The sequence below is a fragment of the Mobula hypostoma genome, chromosome X1 (genome assembly GCF_963921235.1).
Source record: "Mobula hypostoma chromosome X1, sMobHyp1.1, whole genome shotgun sequence".
NCBI classification, from domain to species: Eukaryota; Metazoa; Chordata; class Chondrichthyes; order Myliobatiformes; family Myliobatidae; genus Mobula; species Mobula hypostoma.
In genome coordinates, this window is record NC_086128.1 from 25,068,281 (window position 1) to 25,091,147 (window position 22,867).

At 42.4% G+C, this 22,867-nt stretch overlaps 1 protein-coding gene across 5 annotated transcripts in view; it reads right to left on the reverse strand.

Moving 5' to 3' along the window:
- Positions 1 to 22,867, reverse strand: part of slc11a2 (solute carrier family 11 member 2) — a 120,403-nt gene that overhangs the window by 37,508 nt on the left and 60,028 nt on the right. For all 5 annotated transcript variants that reach the window (XM_063037093.1, XM_063037092.1, XM_063037094.1 and 2 more), the window contains exons 4-8: positions 19,809 to 19,931; positions 17,970 to 18,089; positions 11,317 to 11,423; positions 7,102 to 7,172; positions 235 to 302 (exon numbers count right to left, since the gene is read on the reverse strand). In XM_063037093.1, the coding sequence (XP_062893163.1) occupies positions 235 to 302; positions 7,102 to 7,172; positions 11,317 to 11,423; positions 17,970 to 18,089; positions 19,809 to 19,931 (489 nt within the window). The remainder of the gene's footprint in view (positions 1 to 234; positions 303 to 7,101; positions 7,173 to 11,316; positions 11,424 to 17,969; positions 18,090 to 19,808; positions 19,932 to 22,867) is intronic.

Consider the following 22,867-nt stretch of genomic DNA (forward strand, 5'->3'; position numbering starts at 1 on the left):
TGGAGCAGTGGAGGCTAAGGGGAGACCTGATGAAGATTTATAAAAGTATGAGAAGCATAGACAGGGTAGGAAGCTGGTATCTTTTCCCAGGGTTGAAATGTTTACTACTGGAGGGCATTTAAGATGGAGGAGGGGAGTTCAAAGAGGAAAGTGGGCATTTGTTTTTTTTTAAATTACACAGGGAGTAAATGCAAATCAATAAGTTTCCAATACTTCAAATTCACCCACTCTTACCTCATATCCAAATGTGACAGCCATAACTGTAATGAGAAATCCAAAGAAGGCTTCCAGTTTCCTTAAACCTGAAGCAGAAGGTCTCTGTTAGTAACATTTATAAAGGACTTCACAGACAACACATTATTTTGAAATGGAGTGACTTGCACATTACCTGGAGGTTACAACCTTCTAATGCCTCATTACACTTTGATCAATTTTAAAGAACAATGTAGAGACATTGGGCCAGATGGTGCTGACCGGTAGAGAACTGTGTAATAGTTGCAATGTAAGCATCAGCATGTTCTGGTCTTCTGAAGCTAGGGAAACTGCTCCACTCTGGACTTGCCAGAGAATTCAAGACCTTATGAGATAACTCACTGTATCTCAGTACATGCAACAATAATACACCAATTCCAATTCCTAGCATGATGAATTTAATAAGTGTAATCTTTCAGGTCAAAATGAGCAATAGAGACAAGCAAAATCAGATTAAAAATAGAAGCATTGCCAAAATAAGACCCTAGCCTAAATTTCAGGTATTCCTGTATTCCTTTCTCCAATGTGAAATAATTGTTCAGTTTGCTTGGTTAGCTTGGTCCCAAATCAACCTAATGCTAGGCTGTCGTGTGCTTTAGTGGCAGAGTCTAACTTTTAGTGCAGCACACTACTTATCCATTTCTGCAATGAAGATACATTGCTTTATTTGAAGGTGCACCTTCACTGAAGTTGCTCAGCAACTCTTTTCAGTGTGTTTTCACATAGTACAGAAGAGGTCTGTACCAGTGTTAATGAACAAACAAGCTTTCTCCTATCCATGCTCATTTAACTCTATCCTCTATTCTCGCATATACTTACCCAACCTCCCTTGAGATGCATTGGTTCTATTTCTCTCAACTACCCTCTTTGGCAGACAGTCCACACTCTCGCCACTTGATAGGGTAAACAAATTTGTCCTGAATTCACTGATTTCTTAGGAGAGAGGAGGTCATCAAATGTAAGATAATCAAGTTTTACAACGCCCTACTAATAGAAGCACTCTCTGTCCACTATACTAAAATCTTTCATGAACTTTTGAGAATTCTGCTAAAGTTCCAAACATTTTCTTGCATATCCTTTTTCTGAGTTACAAGTTGCCTTCAGCCCCATACCAACACCTCATGGCAAGAAGCAACAGCTATAATGACAACCAGGAGCTAGCCTCGCTGTATATGAGGGCATCAGCAGCAAAAATATGGCCGATGGGTAGAGGTACCTTGGAGAATCAGATGAAGCAATATAGCGCATATTCTCTGGAAGCTGAATGTGCAACCATTCACTGTGGACAATCAGGGGCACCATTTTCACCACAGTCAAAGCAAGGAGAGTTGCCATTACTGACTTGGATGGCCTGTTCAATCTGTCTGTCACCATCTGACCTTTGGGTTCAGGGATCACTCATGGTCAGCTAGAGAAGGAAATGAGAGTCTATATGTCTTGCAAGCCCTCTGCCAGCAACAGCAATGACTACTCCAGCTGGAGTCTACTTTGCTCCAGTAGGCTGGCTCATCACAACCCGCGATTCACCCAACAACACTGATGTCGTTGGTGAATTTATATATGGCATTGGAGCTGAGCTCAGCCACACAGTTGTATAGTGAGCAGACTGTGGGCTACGCATGCAGCCTTGAGGTACACTAGTGTTGGTGGTCACTGAGGAGGAGATGTTATTAATCCTCACTGACTGAGGTCTGCCAATGAGGAAGTCAAAGTTCCAATTGCAGAGGGAGGTAGAGATCCACATCCTAATCTGATAGTTTTCTAATGTGACCGTATTTTTCACATCAACATGCAATATTTCATGCTTTTGTTTCAGAATTCCCTTCCCATTTTCACATTCATTCTGCATTTATTGCTTGCAACTTTTACTTATTTAGAGATATAGCACGGCCCAATAAGCCTGTGCCACCCAATTTCACCAATGTGACCAATTAACCTAGCAACCCATGTCTTTGGAATGTGGAAGGAAAGTGGGGCACTCAGAGGAAACCCATGCAGTCACGGAGAGAACGTATAAACACCTCGCAGACAGTGGGGGAGGGCTTGGGAATTGAACCCAAGTTGCTGGAGCTGTAGTAGTGTTATGCTACTGTGTCGCCCCAAAACTATATGTCAGCTGGAAGTCAAACCTGGGCCTTTCATGTGGCAGGTGAGAATTCTACCACTGAACCACTAATGCTCCTTACAACTTCTTGCAGTTCTCCTCAGTACTGACTACCCATCTTCCCAACAACAAATTTGATGCTTGCTAGAAATATTAAAATTGCTATTTTGATTCTAAAGCCTAAACCCTTAAAATTGTAAACAAGATTACTCCAGCGCTGTTGCTTTTGGATCTGTGGATACTCCACCTGATTAATAAGCAAGCTGGATTAGTAATAGTTCTTTAGATGTCTTACCAGTAGGCAAGGTCAAATGCTACTGTCATTCACATAACCAGCAAAACCTGGCACAGACAGCCTCTTGCAACAGCATTCCTAACATGTGCATGGCACTAGTTAGAATCTTTAATGCTCAGACATCTTCAGGTCTTCCTGCAGATATCACACTTTGCACAGCGATCTCCATTTAAGTAATTTCGCTTCTTAACTGAAAGGAGATCAACTGTACATTCTCAGTAGCGCATTTTTGTGAACTTGAACAGACGTTGCCTTTTTAAAAATATTTACATACAGCATGGAATAGGCCCTTCCAGCCACCCTGCCGAGCAATCCTCCATTTTAATCCTAGTCTAATCACTGGACAATTTACAATGACCAATTCACCTACCAACTATTATGTCTTTGGAGTGTGGGAGGAAACCGGAGCACCTGGAGGAAACCCACGTGGTCACGGGGAGAACATACAAACTCCTTACAGGCAGCGGCAGGAATTGAACCCAGTTCACCAGTACTGTAAAGCGTTGTGCTAACCACTATGCTACCGAGCCGATCTGATAGTAACTTCTATCTGAATGCAAACCCAGGATATAAATCTCTTGCCCGCATAGCTGATATACATCATTAGCTCTCAATCTAACAAACATTTACTCTTCCTCTCCTCCAATGAGAATGGTCAAGTGCCCAGAATTCCTTCATTAGATTTGCTACCTACACTCACTAACGTGCAAGGGTGAATGTGGGTTCTTAAGATGGGTGTAGTTCTAGTTGAGAAATGCTATGCGATGTCAGGTTTTGATCCTACTTCTCCTCCCGCATCACCATTCAAAGAATCTGTAGGAGGATTAATAAAAGATTCAAACGAATCCAAACGCCATGATTGCAAAGGAAACAACAGAAAATACTCTGTGTACCATGGCTATGCTACAATGTTTCAGAGATAAGGTATTGGAATCACACTCAGGTTTATTATCACTGACTTATGATGTGATATTTTGTTACTTTGTGACAGCAGTACAGTGCAAGGACTTAAAATTACTATAAACTACACAATAAATAATGCCCAAATCAAAGGAATAATGAGGTTGTGTTCATAGACTGGTCAGAAATTTGATGGGAGGGGGAAGAAGTTGTTCCTGAATTACTGAGTGTGGGTCTTCAGGCTCCTGTACCTCCTCCTCGATGGTAGTAACAAGAGGGAATACTTTGGATAGTGACGAATGCCGCCTTATTGTGACACCACCTCTTTAAGATGTTCTCGATGGTAGGGAACATGCCCATGATGGAACTGATTAAGTCTACGGCCCTCTGCAGCCTTATGTGATCCTTGTCATTGGAGCCTCCACACCAGGTGGTGATGCAACCAGTCTAAATACTCTCCACGGTACATTTAAAGAAATTTGACGACATACCAAATCTCCTCAAACTCCTAATGTCGTAGAGCTGCTGGCATGTCCTCTTCATCATTGCATCAATGTTGGGCCCAGGATAGATCTCTGAGATGCTGACGCCCAAGAACTTGAAGCTGCTCACCCCTTCCGCTGCTGGCCCCTCATTGACCACTGGCGTGTGTTGTACCGACTTTCCCTTCCTGAAGTCAACAATCAATTCCTTGGTCTTACTGACATTGAGAGTGAGGTTGTTGTTGCAACACCACTCAACAAGCTGATCTATCTCACTCCTGTACACCTCCTTCTTGTCATCTGAGATTCTGCCAACAGCTGTGTCATCGGTGAATTTATAGATTGTGTTTGAGCTGTGCCTCGCCACACAGTCATGAGGGTAGAGCAAGCACAGCAGTGAGCTATGCATGCACCTTCAAGGTGTTGTCAGCAAAGGGGAGATATTATTACTGATCCACACTGTGGTCAGCCAAGGAAGGATAATATATAAATGTTACTTAACAGCTGATCCCAAAAATGGCACTCACTAATCTCTTACACAGACTTGTAGCAGAATATTTCATATTGTAACAGGTGCTGCGCCACCTGTCACCTCTTGGTTCACACTGCCTTGGAAACATGCAATTATGAACAGGATAGCAGGTCCCCAAAAGCACCTACGTCAGCTTTGTGCAATGTGCAAGGATTTTGCAAATCGTTTGTCATGGCAAGATACCTTCCAAAATGAAACGTGAAATAAAGGCAGCATTTTTGCGCTCCAAAAGCATGCTAAGAAAAAGGCCAAAGCGTTTTTTCTGTCTATTCCGCAGAGGATGCAAAAGAAATATAATATGTCCTGGGTTTTCTTTAGCACGGACATAATGTTAATCCCAACTGCATTCTTCTACATTGGGACGTGCACCCATTAATTCTGCTACTTAAACTTGATGTTTAACGGGAAGGCTACCTTCAGTCCAAAACAGGAACTTAAAGGGAAATTGCCCTTTCATGGTAATGATGCTCCTTCAAATTAATTTGCATAAAGAGTCCATTCCCTTTAACGAACAGCAGGCTTTTAATTACCCCACTATGCCTATCAGAATACAGGTCTGACTTCCTCATTGCATTTTCCATACAGAGGAAAGCACAAAGACAGAGGGCTGGATTGCACTGGCAGCCAACCAGTTCCAAAATGATCTGCTTGCTTACTGCAGTGTTCACACTGAAGTACTCTGGATTTCTTCAGCACTGTGTTGACGTCTTGTTTCACTGTTGAGTTCGGCTTCACTCAGCGGGGACCAATGGTCCTTAACCACTATCTTGACCAGGGCTACACAAAACACTCCACAGCCCATCAAGTGGTAGCTCCAAAAGCTGGAGACATGGAGATCCAGTAAGAGTTTCCTGCCTCTCCACTAAGCAGCCATGATACATTAGCATGCACTATGTGCAATGCTTTCCAGCAGGTGTCATAAAATACGTACCATCAGGGTGGCTGAACCTAAGCAAAGGAGTTCAAGTGCAGCTAGACATTTGCTACTTTAAATGTCCAAGTGCCACATTCCAGGGTTATTGGTCAACAAATGTTCAATCATGACAGTGAGGCACCTGAGTTGCCCACCTAATACTCTTCAACGCTAACGGATTAGACTTGTGTCTTATCTGCCACTTCCTTGGTCTCACTGCGGAGTAATCGAAGATGCCCCCTGCACTGTCGGCATAGCCCTGCAGGACAGTGTTCTTTAAACTGATAACTTTAAACCACTGAGATTTTCCTTCTGCTTTGGGATGAAGAGAGGGAAAAGGGTGGGGGAAATGCTCACCACCATATGCCATTGATTAATCCAACTGGAGGAAAGGACCCATGAAACAGATTAGTCCGTCAGCTGCACTAAACGCATCAAAATACTTTATCAATGTCCAGAGCTGAAGCTTCATCCATGTCCTCTGAAGTTTGGATGTTACGCTAGTGACATCATCCAACAAACAGTGAACAAGTATCCCACAACTCTTTCTCAAGGGCTTGGCTCAGTGAGTCTCTCAATTGCCACAACACAGATTCAAGAGTTGGAGTAACAACCTGGATAAAGCTTCAACTAGGTATAACCATTGCTGTTGGCTCCTTCACCTTTGTTTAACTGGCTTAATAAACATCCTTTCAGAATCAAAGTAATGTATACTCAGTGGCCACTTACTAAGACAGACAGAGTCCCATTCATTAACCTTAAAAGTCAGTTGCCTTGAATTTAAATCTTAATTCCTTATTAAGATCACCATTGTGCAAAGTGTCACTAACTATCTGATGAAATGGAGGCTCGATTCCTGGTTCCTTCCAATACCACACTTGGTTTAGTTGCACAGTGGAGCTCAGTAGATCCTGTTATCTCCCATTGAGGGAACTGGATAAGCCCTGAAACTCAACAAGCAATGATTTCTTAACCAAGGCAGGGAAAAGGACTCATTCAAACCTATAGCACAAAATGTTCATAATACCAACATGCATATCAACATCATAATTTCAAACTAATGGATAAGCATGTATTTCCAGTCTACTAGACACACTATTTATGCTTATGTTTCCTATTAGTCCATTTGTAAAATACTACCCCTCAGTCACTCCCCAGCAGATTCAGTCAAGAACTAGGACCCACTGTCAATCACTCACCAAAGCATAAAGTTCAGCAAGTTACTTCCCAAGAACCCGCTCATCCTGTCAATCCCTGAAAATCCCCTACACCCATCCCCAACCCTATCCCATACTCAATCAGACCCCAACCACCCCCTCTCGTTCCATGCTGTATCAACTGACTCCGAACCACCACCTTACTCCGTCTCAGTCAATCTCTTTCCAACAGCCTCCTCCTTCCCAACCCACCCATGCTTAATCATTCGTTTCCTGAACAGCCTCTGCTCAGTTTGCCACAGCACGTCCAGCTAAACACGTCGACACTTTTGCCCAACTCCACCTCATGTTCTATCATTCACTCCTTCATTAAATGGTGGTTGATCATTCTCAAGCAGAGCTTACAGTTAGACCCTCCAACCTGTACTCTACAAGTTGCTGTCTTTCATTTTGTCTGTCAACTTACCATATTTGTCCAAAAACAGGAACACAAACGTGTCTACAATAGTAATTAATACTCCGCCCCACAGGGGAATCCTAAACACACAAAAAGGAGAACACATTTATTCAAGAAAAGAAAAATTACAGTGAACAACATTGTTAAGATACTTTTACAGAATATCCCTTTTCCTGTGGCAGGATATGTCACAGCATTTCACACATAATTCCTCCAATAAATTTGCATTCAGGCTGGGTACAGCACTTCCATTTAATCTTTAATTATCCCTCATTACTGTGAGCAATTTCGTTCCTTCCAGAACATCATAAGTGGGGCTACTCATTTCCCTGAGCTTTTCCCCCTTTCTGATATCTACCAGATATCAAAACACAAACTTGGCGTCACCCAACTAATAATCCTCAATTTAAAAATTCATTCCATCCTGACAAAACATGAGCAGTATTGACCAAGGCAGCGTTTATTGCCTGTCTTCATAACAAGTCACTTTTTTTGACAAGTTGTGGATGGCTTGGCACACCATTTTGGAGCACAATTTAGAGTCAACCACATACAGAAGTGAAATATACAGTACATTGTTTTTAAACAAGAATTTGGTCACAATACTTGTAAAAATATGATAAAATATAAAATTAAACAAACCAACAATCTAAATTACCTGGGGTCTCCATGGGGTTGTGGATAGGTTTGTACCACTGAGGCAGGGAAAAGATGATAGAATGAAAGAACCATGGTTCACAAGTTGAACGTCTAGGTTTATGAAGCAAGGATTAGAAAGGGGTTTGGAGAGTTACAAGGCAGCAGGAAGGAGCTGAAGAACGGACTTAGGAGAGCTGCAGTGGGACATGAAAAGGCCTTAGCAAGAAGGATTAAGGAAAACCCCACGGTATTCTACGTGTACATGAAGAACAAGGGGATATCTAGAGATCAAGGATAGAAGAGGAGTTGGAGAAGGCAAGGAAAGTCCTTAATGAATTCTTTGTTTCAGTCTCCACCAGTGAGAGGGGCCTTGACATTTGTGAGGACTGCATAGAACAGGCTAATATCCTGGAACACATCGATGTTAAGAAAGAGGATGCGTCGGAACTTTTGAAAAACATTGACATAGAAGAGTCCCCAAGGTAGGACAGGATACATCCCAGGTTACTACATGAAGGAAGGGAAGAAATTGCTGCACCTTTGGCAATGATCTTTACATCCTCACTGGACACAGCAGATAGGAATATGGCAAATGTTATCCCATTGTTCAAGAAAGATAATACAGGATGAATGCCCCTTATCCAAAATGCTTGGGGCTGGAAATGTTTTAGATTTTGGATTTTTTTGGGTTTTGGAATGTATAATGAGATAGCTTGGGATCGCCATCATTTCCGACTCTCAATTTATGTGCTACCTGTAAGTAGTCTTTGTCTTGCACTTGCTCATCACACATATGTACAGTACTTAACAGTAAAAATTATTACATATCATTAATATAATGTGTGCAGGGTAACAAAAACAGCACAGCAGCATCAGGAGAATACCTGAGTCAGCTGTTAAACAACAACAAATAACAGTCTCCACCTACACTCTATTTGCTTTTTAGCAATGAGAAGAAACAGAGGGTTCTTGGAGTCCATGTTCATGGATCTCTCAAAGTTGCCACACAAGTTGACAGGGTGGTTAAGAAGGCATATGGTGAGTTGGCCTTGATTAATTGGGCAAATGAGTTTAAGAGTCATGAGGTAATGTTACAGATCTTTAAACTCCGATTGGTTCACAGTTGGAATATTGTGTTCAGTTCTGGTCACCACATAATGGGAAGGATGTGGAAGCTTTAGAGAGGGTGCAGAGGAGATTTACCAGGATGCTGCCTGCATTAGAGGGCATGTCTTATGAGGATACATTGAGAGAGCTAGGGCTTTTTTCTTTGGAGCAAAAGGGAGATGAGAGGACACTTGATAGAGGTGTACAAGTTGATAACAGGCATTCATAGAGTGGACAGCCAGCACCTTTTTTCCAGGGCAGAAATGGCTAATATGAGAGGGTATAATTTTGAGGTGACTGGAGAAAAGTATAGGGGGATATCAGAGGTAGTTTGGTTTTGTTTAAAAACAAAGTGAGTGGTGGGTGCGTGGAATGTGCTGCCAGGGTGCTGGTTGAGGCATAGATTTGGGACATTTGAGATAGGCACATGGATGGAAGAAAAGTGGAGGGCTATGTGGGAGGGAAAGGTTAGATTGATTGTGGAGTAGGTTAAAAGGTCGTCACAACATCATGGACTGAAGGCCCTGAACTGTGCTGTACTGCTCTATGCTCTATCTTGCACAACGTAATATTGAACATGTTTAAACAAAGTGACACACGTCTTTCAACTGGAACTCTATTGTGCATTTTTTTTTTGTAATTACCCAAATCTTGTTCACAACATTCACTTTTGGTACTTTACAACTGCAGGCATGAGAAACTGGAAATGAAAACATATAATGCCCCAATGAAGGGTCTCCAACCCAAAATGTTAAGCCTGCTTCCCTCTCCACAGATGCTGCCTGAGCTGCTGAGTGTTTCCAGCATTTTCTGTCTTTAAATCCATTTTTATAAGACTATTATGAAATGAACAGGAGAATGCCATTACATCGAGGTTTACACGGAGAGAAAAATATGCACACAGCCCGAGTCAATGGAGCAAATAGCCAGCTTCCACAATTTTATTTCATCAAAAATAATTTGTTTGTCATTTATCTCCAGGATCTACACACTAGTATGTGCCTCTTGATCCCGAGCACACAACCTGTCAGGAATGCAAATGGCGTATAATGTTGGTCAGAACTGATGCAATATCAACCACAGCATAAAATATCTGATGACATTTTATAGGTTACAGAAAAATAGAACTGTTGTTGCAACTTTTAAAACTAGAAACAAACATATGCAGTACAGCCATTAGTGCTTGAAAGCAAATTTGCAATGATATAGCGCCTTATAATGCCCCTCAAAATCTCTCAAAGAACTTTATAATCAGTGCAGTACAGTTGCTCCTATAACAGAGCAGCCAATTTGCGCATAGAATGCTCCTAGAAACACCAAATGAACAGATCAAATTCTCTTTGATGGGTTCACCGAGGTCAGAACATTGGCCTGGGACGCTACTAAAACTGTCAGCATTTTTCAATATCAAAGCTGCATATTTGTGTGCAGAATAGACCTCAATTTGCTGTGCAGTTGTTCTTTTAACAGTACAGAACTCCCTCAGAATTGCCCTAAATTACATGCCTGTCAGATGTGATCCCAAGAACTTCTTGAGTCAGAAAGTGCGACTACTAAAGACAACATTTTAGCACTATATGATTGAATGGCAGTCCGTTCCCCGATCAGCACCAATGCCTGTAATTTCCGTATCAGTATCACAACATTTCTGACACAGATCAGAGTATTGCACATTTAGAGAATACTAAAATATACGCAATGATACAATGAATCTGACACTTAATATTTTCCAAAATCTCAAAAAATACAAGAAGCCTTTCTGGTGCTCACCAAGGATAGGGATGCATTAACAGCAAACATTCCCCAGTGAGATATAGGACACGCCCATCAAATGTTCCCAGGACGTACAGGACAGATCTACTTAATGCTCTCAGGAGGTACAGGACAATCTATCAAATGCTCCCAGGACAGGGGTCAGGACAGATCAGACCCATCACAAAGCTTTTGTTACTCTGCCCCATCATCAGCAGAACATCTGCAATGGTGTAAAGCTCCTTTTTTCTACTTTCTCATCAAATGCTCCAAACCTACAGCATAGGTCAGACATAAAGTATCCTCAAACCCTCCCAGGACAAAGAAAACAAGGACTGGTTACAGAATAACAGCATCTTAACATCTCTTCATAGTGTCTTATCAGCATCCTACAGTCCTAACATTAGAAAAATCCTGTGGCTGCCAAATGAGCTTGCTAATTGCTCTAGAACTGGGATGACCTTACTCTGTCAGCTAGGCCTTCCAGGTATTGTTTCCCATAGGCCCCTTAAAGACATTGCAGTATTACTAGAACCTGGGGCCTAGAGACGACCCACTGTCTCACAAAGACTCCTGAGAAGTCAGTTGTGAATATCCAGTCTGAACTACAGTATTCCTAACTGGACTAAACCATGGGTGGGTCATATACAAATACAGGGGTTAAGATCCCTGTTCCAGTTGACATAGCTTGCAAAAACAGGGTAACCATTAGGGATTGCACTCTACCTTCCGACAGACAGCAGGTTCAGAGCGATGGCCGATCCAATCACTTCCTGCATGTCCGAACCGATGATTGCCAGTTCCACCATCAGCCAGAGCAAAATCCGAGGGATCTGGAACATTCACAATACAAACACGATGAAATCACCAATAACAGCTACTTGTATAGTACTGCTAACATAAAAGAAACATCAGGGGCTTTCACTTAAGTTTAAACAAAATATACTAATTTGGACCACAAGCCACAGTTGGAGATTATGAGGATGTAGAAACATTTGGTCAAAATGGTCAGCTTTAATGTGTGTTCACAGTAGGAGATGAAGTGGTTTTGTGAGGGAATTCAAAATTAGTACTTGAGCAGTTAGAAGTGTGGCTACCAATGCTGATATGTTTAAAACTGGGACTGCCCAAGATGGTAGAATTGGATGAGCACAGATACCTTTGTGCTGCAGGACTGGAAGAAATGAGAGACTAGAAGGGGCAAGTGTTTCTTAACCAGGAGAGTAAGAAGCACAGGGTACAAGTGAAAACAATGGGAAGTAAAGGAGATTTTCTACTCGTCCCACAAGTTTGAAAGAAATCCAAAAGTAACATCAGCAGGAAGCTTGGTGCATGGCTTTCTAAGTTAGAACCATGGAGCTAAATTAAGGAAACTGGGAGATTCAAGCTGGAGGGTTTGCATGCCAAACTCTAACAGCATAAATGGCAGTGACGCTCAATGCCTTTTATGCACACTCTAAAAAGGAGAATAATACTACACATGTACAAATCCCCATAGCATGTGGCGAATTTTGTGATCTCTGTCTTGGAGGCTGACATCAGAACATCCTTCAAGAGGGCGAACCTTTGCAAGGTACCAGGCCCCAACGGTGTACTGACAGGGTACTGAAAACCTATGCCGACCAACTGGCAGGAGTGTTTAAGGACATCTTCAGTCTCTCACTGCCGCAATTGGAGGATCTCATCTTCTTCAAACGTACACGAATCACACCAGTGCTCAAGAAGAGCAGGGAGAGCTGACTCAATGACTGTCGGCCAGTAACACTCACATCTACTGTGATCAAGTGCTTTGAGACATTGATTGTGGTGAGAATTAACTCCTAGCTGAACAAGGACCTGGACTGGCTGCAATTTGCTTACCGCCACATCAGGCCTCTGCCATCAGATTTCTGAATGGTCCATGATCACATGGACACTATTTCACTATTCCTTTTTTTTTTGCACTATTTATTTATCATAATTTTAAGTCATTGCACTGTACTACTACCAAAAAACATCAAATTTCACGTCATCTAAGAGTGATTATAAATCTGAATCTGACTGCTGAAGATCAGAGGTGAGAGATTTAAAAAAGGGACATCAGGGGCAGCTTCTTCACACAGGTGCGTATTTGGAATGAATGCCAGAAATAGCGGTTGAGATGGGCACATTAGCAACGTTTAAAAACCATCTGGGTAAGTACACTGACAGGAGACGTTTAGATGGCTATGTGTCAAACGCAGGCAGATGGAACCAGCTCTCTGGGCAACACAGTCGGCATGGACCAGTTGGGTTGAAGCACCTGGTCATGTGCTGTATGGCACTAAGACGGGAGTGCAATTAAGTGTTCCCCACGGGGCTGGAGGAGCACAGCTCTAACCACCCAGAAGAAAGCAGACCCCTGACTGGCTCCCCATCCACTACTCTAAATGTTTTCCCCCATCAACACCACTGCTGTGGCTGCGGGCTGTACCATCGACAAAATGTACTGCAGTTTCTTACCCAGACTGAACAACATCACCTCTCAAATCTGCAACCTTTAACAAGAAAGACAAGGGTAGACAGCCACGAAACAAAGAAAACCATGGCAGCCGTTAAAAGAAAAACATCAACCCCCCCACGCGCAAAAACAAAGCACAAACAGCAACAAAAACATTAGCCCCCACATGCGCAGAAAACAAATCATGCAGACAGCAACAAGAACACCAAACCCCAAATCCTCCTCACACAAAAAATAACAACCAAATCGCGCAAATGGCAACAAGACCATCAAACTCCCAAGCTCCAAACCCACCCCACGTAATAAACAACAAACAAATCGCACAAACAGCAACAAGAGCATCAAAGCCCCAAACCCCCACCACATGGAAAAAAAAACAAACAATAGTTCTCATTGAATACTTCTCAATCATTTAAGCAGACAAGAGGCAGAATGCAAACACTAACATTAAGATAACTGCGAAGGTTTGGAAGTGATAAACACAGTACTGGGCTAGCATCTTTAACAGTGAATAAACTGCCAGGTCCACATAAAACACATCTGAGATTCTGAATCGAAGGAAGGAAGTCGCAGGTTCTGGTAGACCGAGTAACAGTGCACCAGTAATGGAAAATTATTGGAAAGAAATTTGAAGTGTAGCACAAATCAAGAATAGGCTACTTAAAAACAGGCAGCATGGACTTAGATTTAGATGATGAAGACACACAGTCCTCTTTTATTGTCATTTAGTAATGCATGCATTAAGAAATGATACATTATTTCCTCCGGTGTGATATCACAAAACACAGGACAGACCAAGACTGAAAAAACTGACAAAACCACATAATTATAACATATAGTTACAACAGTGCACAATACCATAACTTGAAGAAGAAGTCCATGAGCACAGTAACAGTTCAAAGTCTCTCAAATGTCCCACATCTCACGCAGATGGGAGAAGGAAGAAAAACTCTCCCTGCCATACCCGACCACGGTCCGTCTCTGAGTCATCTGAAAACTTCGAGCCTCAGAATCAGCTCTCCGACACAGAGTACTGAGCGCCATCTCTGTCCGAATGATTCGACCTCAGCCTCGGTCGCCAACAACAGGCAAAGCCGGGGATTTTGAGGCCTTCCCTCCGGAAGATTCCCGACCGCGCAGTAACGACAGCAGCGAACGAGCGTTGCAGAAATTTCTCCAGATATTCCTCTGTGCTTTCATGTCCGTCTTGATCAAGTCAGAATTGTCCATGGCCCCTATTTAACGGATACAATATCATTTTTCAACGGAGGGCTGCGCACGTGCGGCGCTCTGCTTCTCTCTCCTCCTGCCTCTTTGGTGGAGGATTGGTGGAGGATCGGTGTAAATGGGCGGTTGATATCATTTCACTGGAGAGCTGCGGACTTGTTGAGATAATTGATTTTTTTTAAAAACAGAGATATCAAGAAGGATGATTGAGGGTAGTGCACTTGGTTTTATCTACGTGATTAACAAGGGAGATACACACTGGCACAGAAAGTAGTGCTGTTGCCTCATATCTCCAGTGACCCGGGTTTAATCTTGACCTCCGGTGCTGTCTACGGGGAGTTTGCACACATACACTGAGTGCATGCAGGTTTCCTCCAAGTGCTTTCTTTCCCTCCCTCATCCCAAATGTGAACTGGTAGGTTGATTAGCTCATGTAAATGCCCTTAGTGTAGGTTAATGGCAATATCAAAGGGAGTTAATGTGCATGAGTGACAGAGAATACAGATGGCCTCCTTTGACATTAGAAGTGCAAGATAAGGCAAGAATAAAAACGATCACTCGCTGTTAGGCTGCACACTGCCTTTGCGCACAACTCCTCCGGTGCCCGTCATAGGTAGCAGTAGAATCCCCACCAAGTCCAACTCCTTCACTTTCTCTGCCGATAAACAACTTGCTGATGGGATAGACCTTAATGTCCAGCAGGGTCTGGTGACCACGAAAATTAGAAGAGCTCCAGGTACAATCTCCAGAAAGCTATTTCATGGGCGAAGTGGCAATTCCAGACTATACTTGAATCAACAAAGGATGGTCGACAGTTGTGGCAGGGCCTGAATACTATCACCTCTTATAAAGCAAAATCAAGCGACATAGGCAACAATAAGGCTTTGCTTCCAGATGAGCTCAATGCCTTTTATGTTTGCTTTCACTGTCAAAACTTGGAGAAACCATCATGAACTCTCATAGCCCCCTGATGATCCTGTGATTTCAGTCCCCGAGGCCAATGTGCGAGCATCCTTCAGGAGAGTGAACCCACAGAAAGCATCCAGACCAAATGAGGTACCAGGTCAAGTACTAAAACCTATGCTGATCAACTGACTGGAGTGTTCACTGAGATCTTTAATATCTCATTTTGGCAGTCTGAGGTACCCACCTGCTTCAAGCAGGCTTCAACTATACCGGTGCCTAAGAAGACCGTGGTGACCAGCTTCAATGACTATTGCCCAGTAGCACTTACATCCACAGTGATTAAGTGTTTTGAGAGGTTGGTGATGAAACATATCAACTCCTGGTGAGAAGCGACTTGGATTCACTCCAGTTTGCCTACCAGAACAACAGGTCTGTGGTAGATAATATCTCATTAGGTCTCCACTCAACTCATGAACATCTGGACAGCAAAGATGCATACATCAGGATGCTCTTTATCGACTACAGCTCAGCATTCAATGCTCTCATCTCCTTAAACCTAATAAATAAGCTTCTAGACATTGGCCTCATTACCTTCTTATGCAATTGGATCCTCGATTTCCTCACTTGCAGACCCCAGTCAGTTCAGATTGGCAACACCACCTCCACAATCTCCGTCAGCACAGGTGCACCACAAGGCTGTTGCTTAGCCCCCTGGTCTACTCACTTTACACTAAGCACAGCTCCAATGCCATATTCAAGTTGCTGACAACACCATTGTCTTAGGCTAAATCAAAGCTGGTGACAAATCAGCATATAGGAAGGAGACTGAAAATCTGGCTGAGTGGTGCCATAACAATAACCTCTTACTCAATGTCAGCAAGACCAAGGAGCTGATTATTCACTTTAGGAAGAGGAAACCACAGGTGAGAATTATCCAGAGAACATCCTGGTAAATCTCTCCTGCACTCTTTCTGCATCATTTCTTTAGTGAGATGACCAAAACTACACACAATATTGCAAGTGCAATCTAACCCAATATTTTGTACAGCTGCAACGTGGCGTCCACAACTCTTACACTCATTGCCTTGACCTGTAAAGACATGCATACCAAACCACCTTCTTCAATACCTTATCTATCAGTGTCACAAGGTTAAGTGAGCTATGGACATGTACCCCAAGGTCTCTATACATCAAGCTCCAAAGGACCTTGCCATTTGCTCTATATATCCTACTAGAATTGTACTTCCCAAAGTTCATCACTTCATAAGAACATAAGAAATAGGAGTAGGCCATCCGGCCTATCGAGCCTGCCCCGCCATTCAATAAGATCATGGCTGATCTGTCCGTAAACTCAGCTTCATCTATCTGCCTTTTCCCCATAACCCTTAATTCCCTTACTATGTAAAAACCTATCTAACTGTTTCTTAAATATATTTAGTGAGGAAGCCTCAACTGCTTCCCTGGGCAGAGAACTCCACAGATTCACCACTCTTTGGGAAAAACAGTTTCTCCTCATCTCCGTCCTAAATCTTCTCCCCTGAATCTTGAGGCAATGTCCCCTAGTTCTCATCTCACCTACCAAAGGAAACAACTTTCCTGCTTCTATCTTATCTATCCTTTCCAAAATTTTCACACTTACCTGGATTAAATTTCTCCTACTGCCTGTCCATCCAGCTTCCTTACTGATCTATGCCCTGCTATATCATTAGACAGCCTTCATTATCTAAGACTCCATCAATTTTTGAGTCATCTGCAAACTTACTAATCAGACCACCTTCAGCCTCACCTAGAACATTTATAAATCTCATAAATAGTAAAGGTCCCAGCACCAACCTGAAATACACCACTGGTTACAGACTACCAGTCAGAAAAACACCCTTCCACTATCTCCTATCACCTGGCCTATTTTGGATCTAATTTGTAAACACTCCTTGGATCCCATGTGCTTTAACCTTCTGGACCAGCCTACCACGTGGAAACTTATAAAAAGCCTTACTGAAGACTACATGAACTCCACCTACCACATTGCCTTCATCAACTTTCTGCACCTATAAATGCAGATAAGCTTGGACCAGGTTTTATCTGTGCACACAATACCTTAAGATTTAGCATGTTGTGTGAAATTGGTAACATTAACAAAATTATATCCACTGAGTCTCATGGCAGATCTCTACACTTAGGCAATACCAAGTAGCTAAGAAAGATTAAACCAGCCACAGAGGAATACAATGAAGAGACTATCCAAGACATCTTCGAGGAGTGGTGCCTTAGGAAGGTGGCATATATTATTAAGGGCAGACATCACCCAGAACATGCCCTCTTCTCACTGTTGCTGTCAGGAAGGAGCTACAGAAGCCTGAAGGCACACACTCAGCGATTCAAGACCAGCTTCTTCCCCTCTGCCATATGATTCCCAAATGGACATTGAACCTGTGAACACTACCTCACTACTTTTTTTAAATTTCTTATTTCTTTGCGCTACTTATTTTAACTTAACTATTTAATCAACATAAACATTTAATGTAACTCAATCTTTTTCTCTATATTTATCATGTATTTCATTGTACTGCTGCCATAAAGTTAACGAATTTCATGACATACGCTAGTGATATTAAACCTGGTTCTGATTCTGATGAGGAGATTGTGATTTGATGCATTGAAAGGCAGAAGTTTGTTAGGTAGTCTTCTGTTGCTTCAAATTCTCATATTATACAGACACCTATTGTGAATCGTGTCTTGAGTTGAATCTCAACAGTAGAATACATACCCTTGGATACTGTCTGTGGCAGACTTCGGCAAGGTGCATACCCGTTACCACTCCTAAACGTGCAGCTAGCCGCTGCAGCAGCAGGCCTATGATGGTAGCTGTCAGCAGGATCCATAACAACTGCAGAAAGAAAACATCAGACTAAGTTACAGTCTGCTACAGTGACAAAATCTACAGTCACTGCTTCACGCTCAAACAAGTGGTGACAGACAGGTTCAACTATTTCATAATACAGCTCACAATCCCTTATCCGAAATTCTGAAATCCGAAAACTGAAGTTTCTTTTCGTGGAGTGTGGAGCGTGTCATAACAAGGCTTGTTTGGCGCGCCAACAGCTGATGTCACTCAGGTGTGACGTGGCAGCACTAGCAGAGGTGGCCAGACGTCAGTTGTGGCTCAGCACTCGTACTGGTTACATGTGCGTTTGCTGTTCGCTGTTGACTTTGTGTTTAATTTCACTGTGAAAATGTCAAAGAGAGCTGCAGATACCCCTATGGGTAACAATGAGAAAAAGAGAAGAAAGCATCTATCATTATCAATAACGCAGAAAATATTCAGAGGGCTGGCTGCAGAAATTTAAGAAGTGTCATGGTGTAAAATATCTGAAAATCTGTGGTGAAAAAGCTTCTGCTGATCATGAAGCAGCTGAAAATTACATTGACGAATTTGCCAAGATAATATCTGATGAAAATCTTAGCCCTGAACAAACTTACAATGCTGATGAAACGGCTTTGTACTGGCTCTATGTTCCTAGAAAAACATTAACAACGGCTGATGACGATATGGTGAAAATATGTGATCAGTTAATCGTTGGCCTTGAATAACGTGCATTTATCAGTGAGCAAGAGATTATGGCAGTTTACTCAGTTAAAGAGAGATTGCTTAGACATAAACCTGTGTTAGTGAGACAGCTAACACTTGAAGAAGTCTTTAAAAATGCCATCTGTCATAGTGCTGCTTCATAATTTGAGAATCCTGTTCCTGGCCCATCAGGTACCTGTAAAGTATTTAGCTTTGTTTGCCAGACGCAATGCAACTTAACTAGAGGTACCTGTATGTATTTAGCTGTTTGAACCTGTACATGTCCCAGAGTATTTACGTTCTACATTTATTCCAATAAGTCATTTACCATGTGTTTGATTCAGTTTGTTTGAAGCTGTATATTTTTATGTTCTATTGAATGTTTTTGTTGGAAATAAAATGAACTAGTGTATTTATGGTCTATAATTATCCCACTATTTCATTTATCAGTATATTACTCTATAAATAAACTGTAATAGTATTTGTAAAAGAGCACGGATTGGGAAAACCCAGAAGCTCTCTCTCCAGCACTCGTTGTTTGAGTATGTACAGTATTTTTTTGTCATTATTCCCTAAACAATACAGTATAACAACTATTTACATTGTATTAGGTATTATAAGTAATCTAGAGATGATTTAAAGTATACGGGAGGATGTGCGTAGATTCGGAGCTCTCCCGGGTCCTACAGTCCACCGCACTGAGACAGGTTAATTATCAATATAATTATCAATTTTCTGAACTCCGAAAAATTCTGAATTCCGAAATGCAACTGGCCCCAAGGATTTCGGATAAGAGATTGTGGACCTGCACTCCAAAACCTGATCTGGGAACTCGGGAGAGTTCTCTAGCATCAAACATAAGAAAAGAATGACTATGACTAAGCTTTGCATAACAGACAAGTCCAAAACATTAGTCATCAAATGATTCAGCGTTCAGGGTACAATTTTAAGACTGGACAATCTTAGTTTTGTACAAAGCTACAGAAATGTATTAACACAGTTGGGAAATGTCCCAAAAAAAGGGGTTATGAAATGCACCTTAAACCCTGCCACGGCGCCAGACTGAAGGTCAGATTCAATGTTTCCTGGGTCCAGATAAGCAATGCTCATAAGAAATCCGGGTCCTGTAAAGGCCCAGAGCTTCCGAAAGCTAAACCGAGTCTAAAAACAAAAAGAAAGAACAGTCAGTTAGACACCACACAGCTGAACTTCGAGCATTCTTTTTCATATCAATAAAGATAATAGTCAAGAATTATTTATTTATTTATTTTACACACAGCACAAACAGGCCCTCAGCACAATTTGTCCATGCCAAGGTGCTGTCTTGTGCTATGCCCATTTACCTCTGTTTGACCCTCTAAACCTCTGCTATCCAGCTATCTGTCCAAATGTCTTTAAAATGTTGTAAATGTTGTCATTATTGTAATTATACTTGCCTCTACCACTTCTTCTAGCAGCTCATTCTATATACCCAAAACCCTCTGTATTAAAAACTTTCCCCTCAAGTTCCCCTTAAATCTTTCCCCTTTCTCTGTAAATCTCCTCTGGGTTTAGACTCCTCTACTTTGGGAAAAAGTCTGTGACCATCCACCTTATCTAAGCTCCACATGATATTAAAAGCCTCTAAAAAGGAACCTCCGAGCCTCCTTCGCTCCAGGTAAAGCAGTCCCAGCTAATCCCATAAGACCATAAAACATAAGAGCAGAATTAGGCCATTCAGCCCATCAAGTCTGCTCTGCTCTTCGATCATGGCTGATTTATTTTCCCTCTCAACCCCATTCTCCTGCCTTCTGCCCGTAGCCTTTGACGCACTTACAAATCAAAGACCTATCAACCTCCAATTTAAATGCACTCAATGAAGTGGCTTCCACAGTCATCGGTGGCAATGAATTCCACAGATTCACCACTTTCTACTAAAGAAATTCCTTCCCATCTCTGTTCAAAACGAACATCCGTTATAGAAGTTAATAAAATCATGAGGGGCAGGTAAGTCTTTTTCCCAGGATGAGGAGTCCAGAAGTAGGGGATACAGGGTTTAAGGTGAGAGCAGTAAGGGGATATGAGGGGCAAGTTTTTCCACAGAGAGGATGGTGTGTATATGGATCGATCTGCCAGAGGAAGTGGGGAAGGTCAGTACAAATATAATGTTTAAAGATTTTTAGGCAGGTACATTGATAGAAAAGGTTCAGAGGGATATGGGCAAATGGAACTTGCTTAAGCAGACACCTTGGTTGGCATGGATAAGCTGAGCCAAAAAGCCTGTTTCTCCTGGACCTGTGTTTCCAGCATTTTCTGATTATCAGATTTCCAGCATGTCCTTTTCTTTGGATTTTTTTCCCAACACGTTAAAAACCCCTGGATCGTGAACTTTCACCTATTCAGAGCAATGTTCTGTCTGAACCCTTTCAGTGAGACTACAGTCAAGGCCTCAGAGGAATCTGGACAGGTTGTTAGTTCAACATTTGTACGAGTGATATCTTAAATGCAAGGAGTCTAACCAACCAGGCACTGTTGAAAAGAAGGTTGCAGGGATTACTCAGTAAAAAGGAGTACCACACAAGTGCATCTGTGAATCCATGCTCATTTGGGAAGCCTACAATTCAGTCAAATCTCCGAGCATCCTCCACCTGCACTGGTTGGCTGAAGGAATGGTAGAATTTTCCTCTACTTGGGTCTGGGTGCCCTCCCTACACGAGCAACAAACTGTGAAGTATGACATGGATCAATAGCAGTAGCCTGGAGTGGTCCAGAGCAAAATGTGACTCCAGTTCAACTGAGGACAGCTCAGTCATGTGCGTGAGGTTGCAATGAGATCAAAGATCTCACAAAGAAATGCCTGTTGAAATAAAGCCTGCAAAGGCATTGTTGTAGTTATGGTCATACAGCAGAAAACAATAGACAATAGACAATAGGTGCAGGAGTAGGCCATTCGGCCCTTTGAGCCAGCACCGCCATTCACTGTGATCATGGCTGATCGTCCACAATCAGTATCCAGTTCCTGCCTTATCCCCATAACCTTTGATTCCGCTATCTTTAAAAGCTCTATCCATCTCTTTTTTGAAAGCATCCAGAGACTTGGCCTCCACAGCCTTCTGGGGCAGAGCATTCCATATATCCACCACTCTCTGGGTGAAAAAGTTTTTCCTCAACTCCGTTCTAAATGGCCTACCCCTTATTCTTAAACTGTGGACTCTGGTTCTGGACTCACCCATCAGCGGGAACATGCTTCCTGCCTCCAGCGTGTCCAATCCCTTAATAATCTTATATGTTTCAATAAGATCCCCTCTCATCCTTCTAAATTCCAGAGTATACAAGCCCAGTTGCTCCAATCTTTTAACATATAACAGTCCCGCCACCCCGGGAATTAACCTTGTGAACCTACGCTGCACTCCCTCAATAGCAAGAATCCTCAAATTTGGAGACCAAAACTGCACACAGCACTCCAGGTGTGGTCTCACCAGGGCCCTGTACAGCTGCAGAAGGACCTCTTTGCTCTTATACTCAATTCACCTTGTTATGAAGGCCAGCATGCCATTAGCTTTCTTCACTGCCTGCTGTACTTGCATGCTTGCTTTCAGTGACTGATGTACAAGAACACCTAGATCTCGTTGTGCTTCCCCTTTTCCTAACTTGACTCCATTTAGATAATAATCTGCCTTCCCGTTCTTACCACCAAAGTGGATAACCTCACATTTATCCACATTAAACTGCATCTACCATGTATCTGCCCACTCACCCAGCCTGTCCAAGTCACCCTGCATTCTCATAACATCCTCCTCACATTTCACACTGCCTCCCAGCTTTGTGTCATCGGCAAATTTGCTAATGTTACTTTTAATTCCCTCATCTAAATCATTAATATATATCGTAAACAGCTGCGGTCCCAGCACTGAACCACTGAACAGGCCCTTTCGCTCACTCTGAGTCTCCACCGACCATCAACCACCAACTGACACGGATCATATTTTATTCTCCCCCATTCCCCTCAACTCCTCCCAGATCCTACCCCACACCCACATACTAGGGGTAATTTACAGCAACAATTAACCCATTGACCTGCACGTATTTGGGACGTGGGAGGAAACGAAAGCAACCAG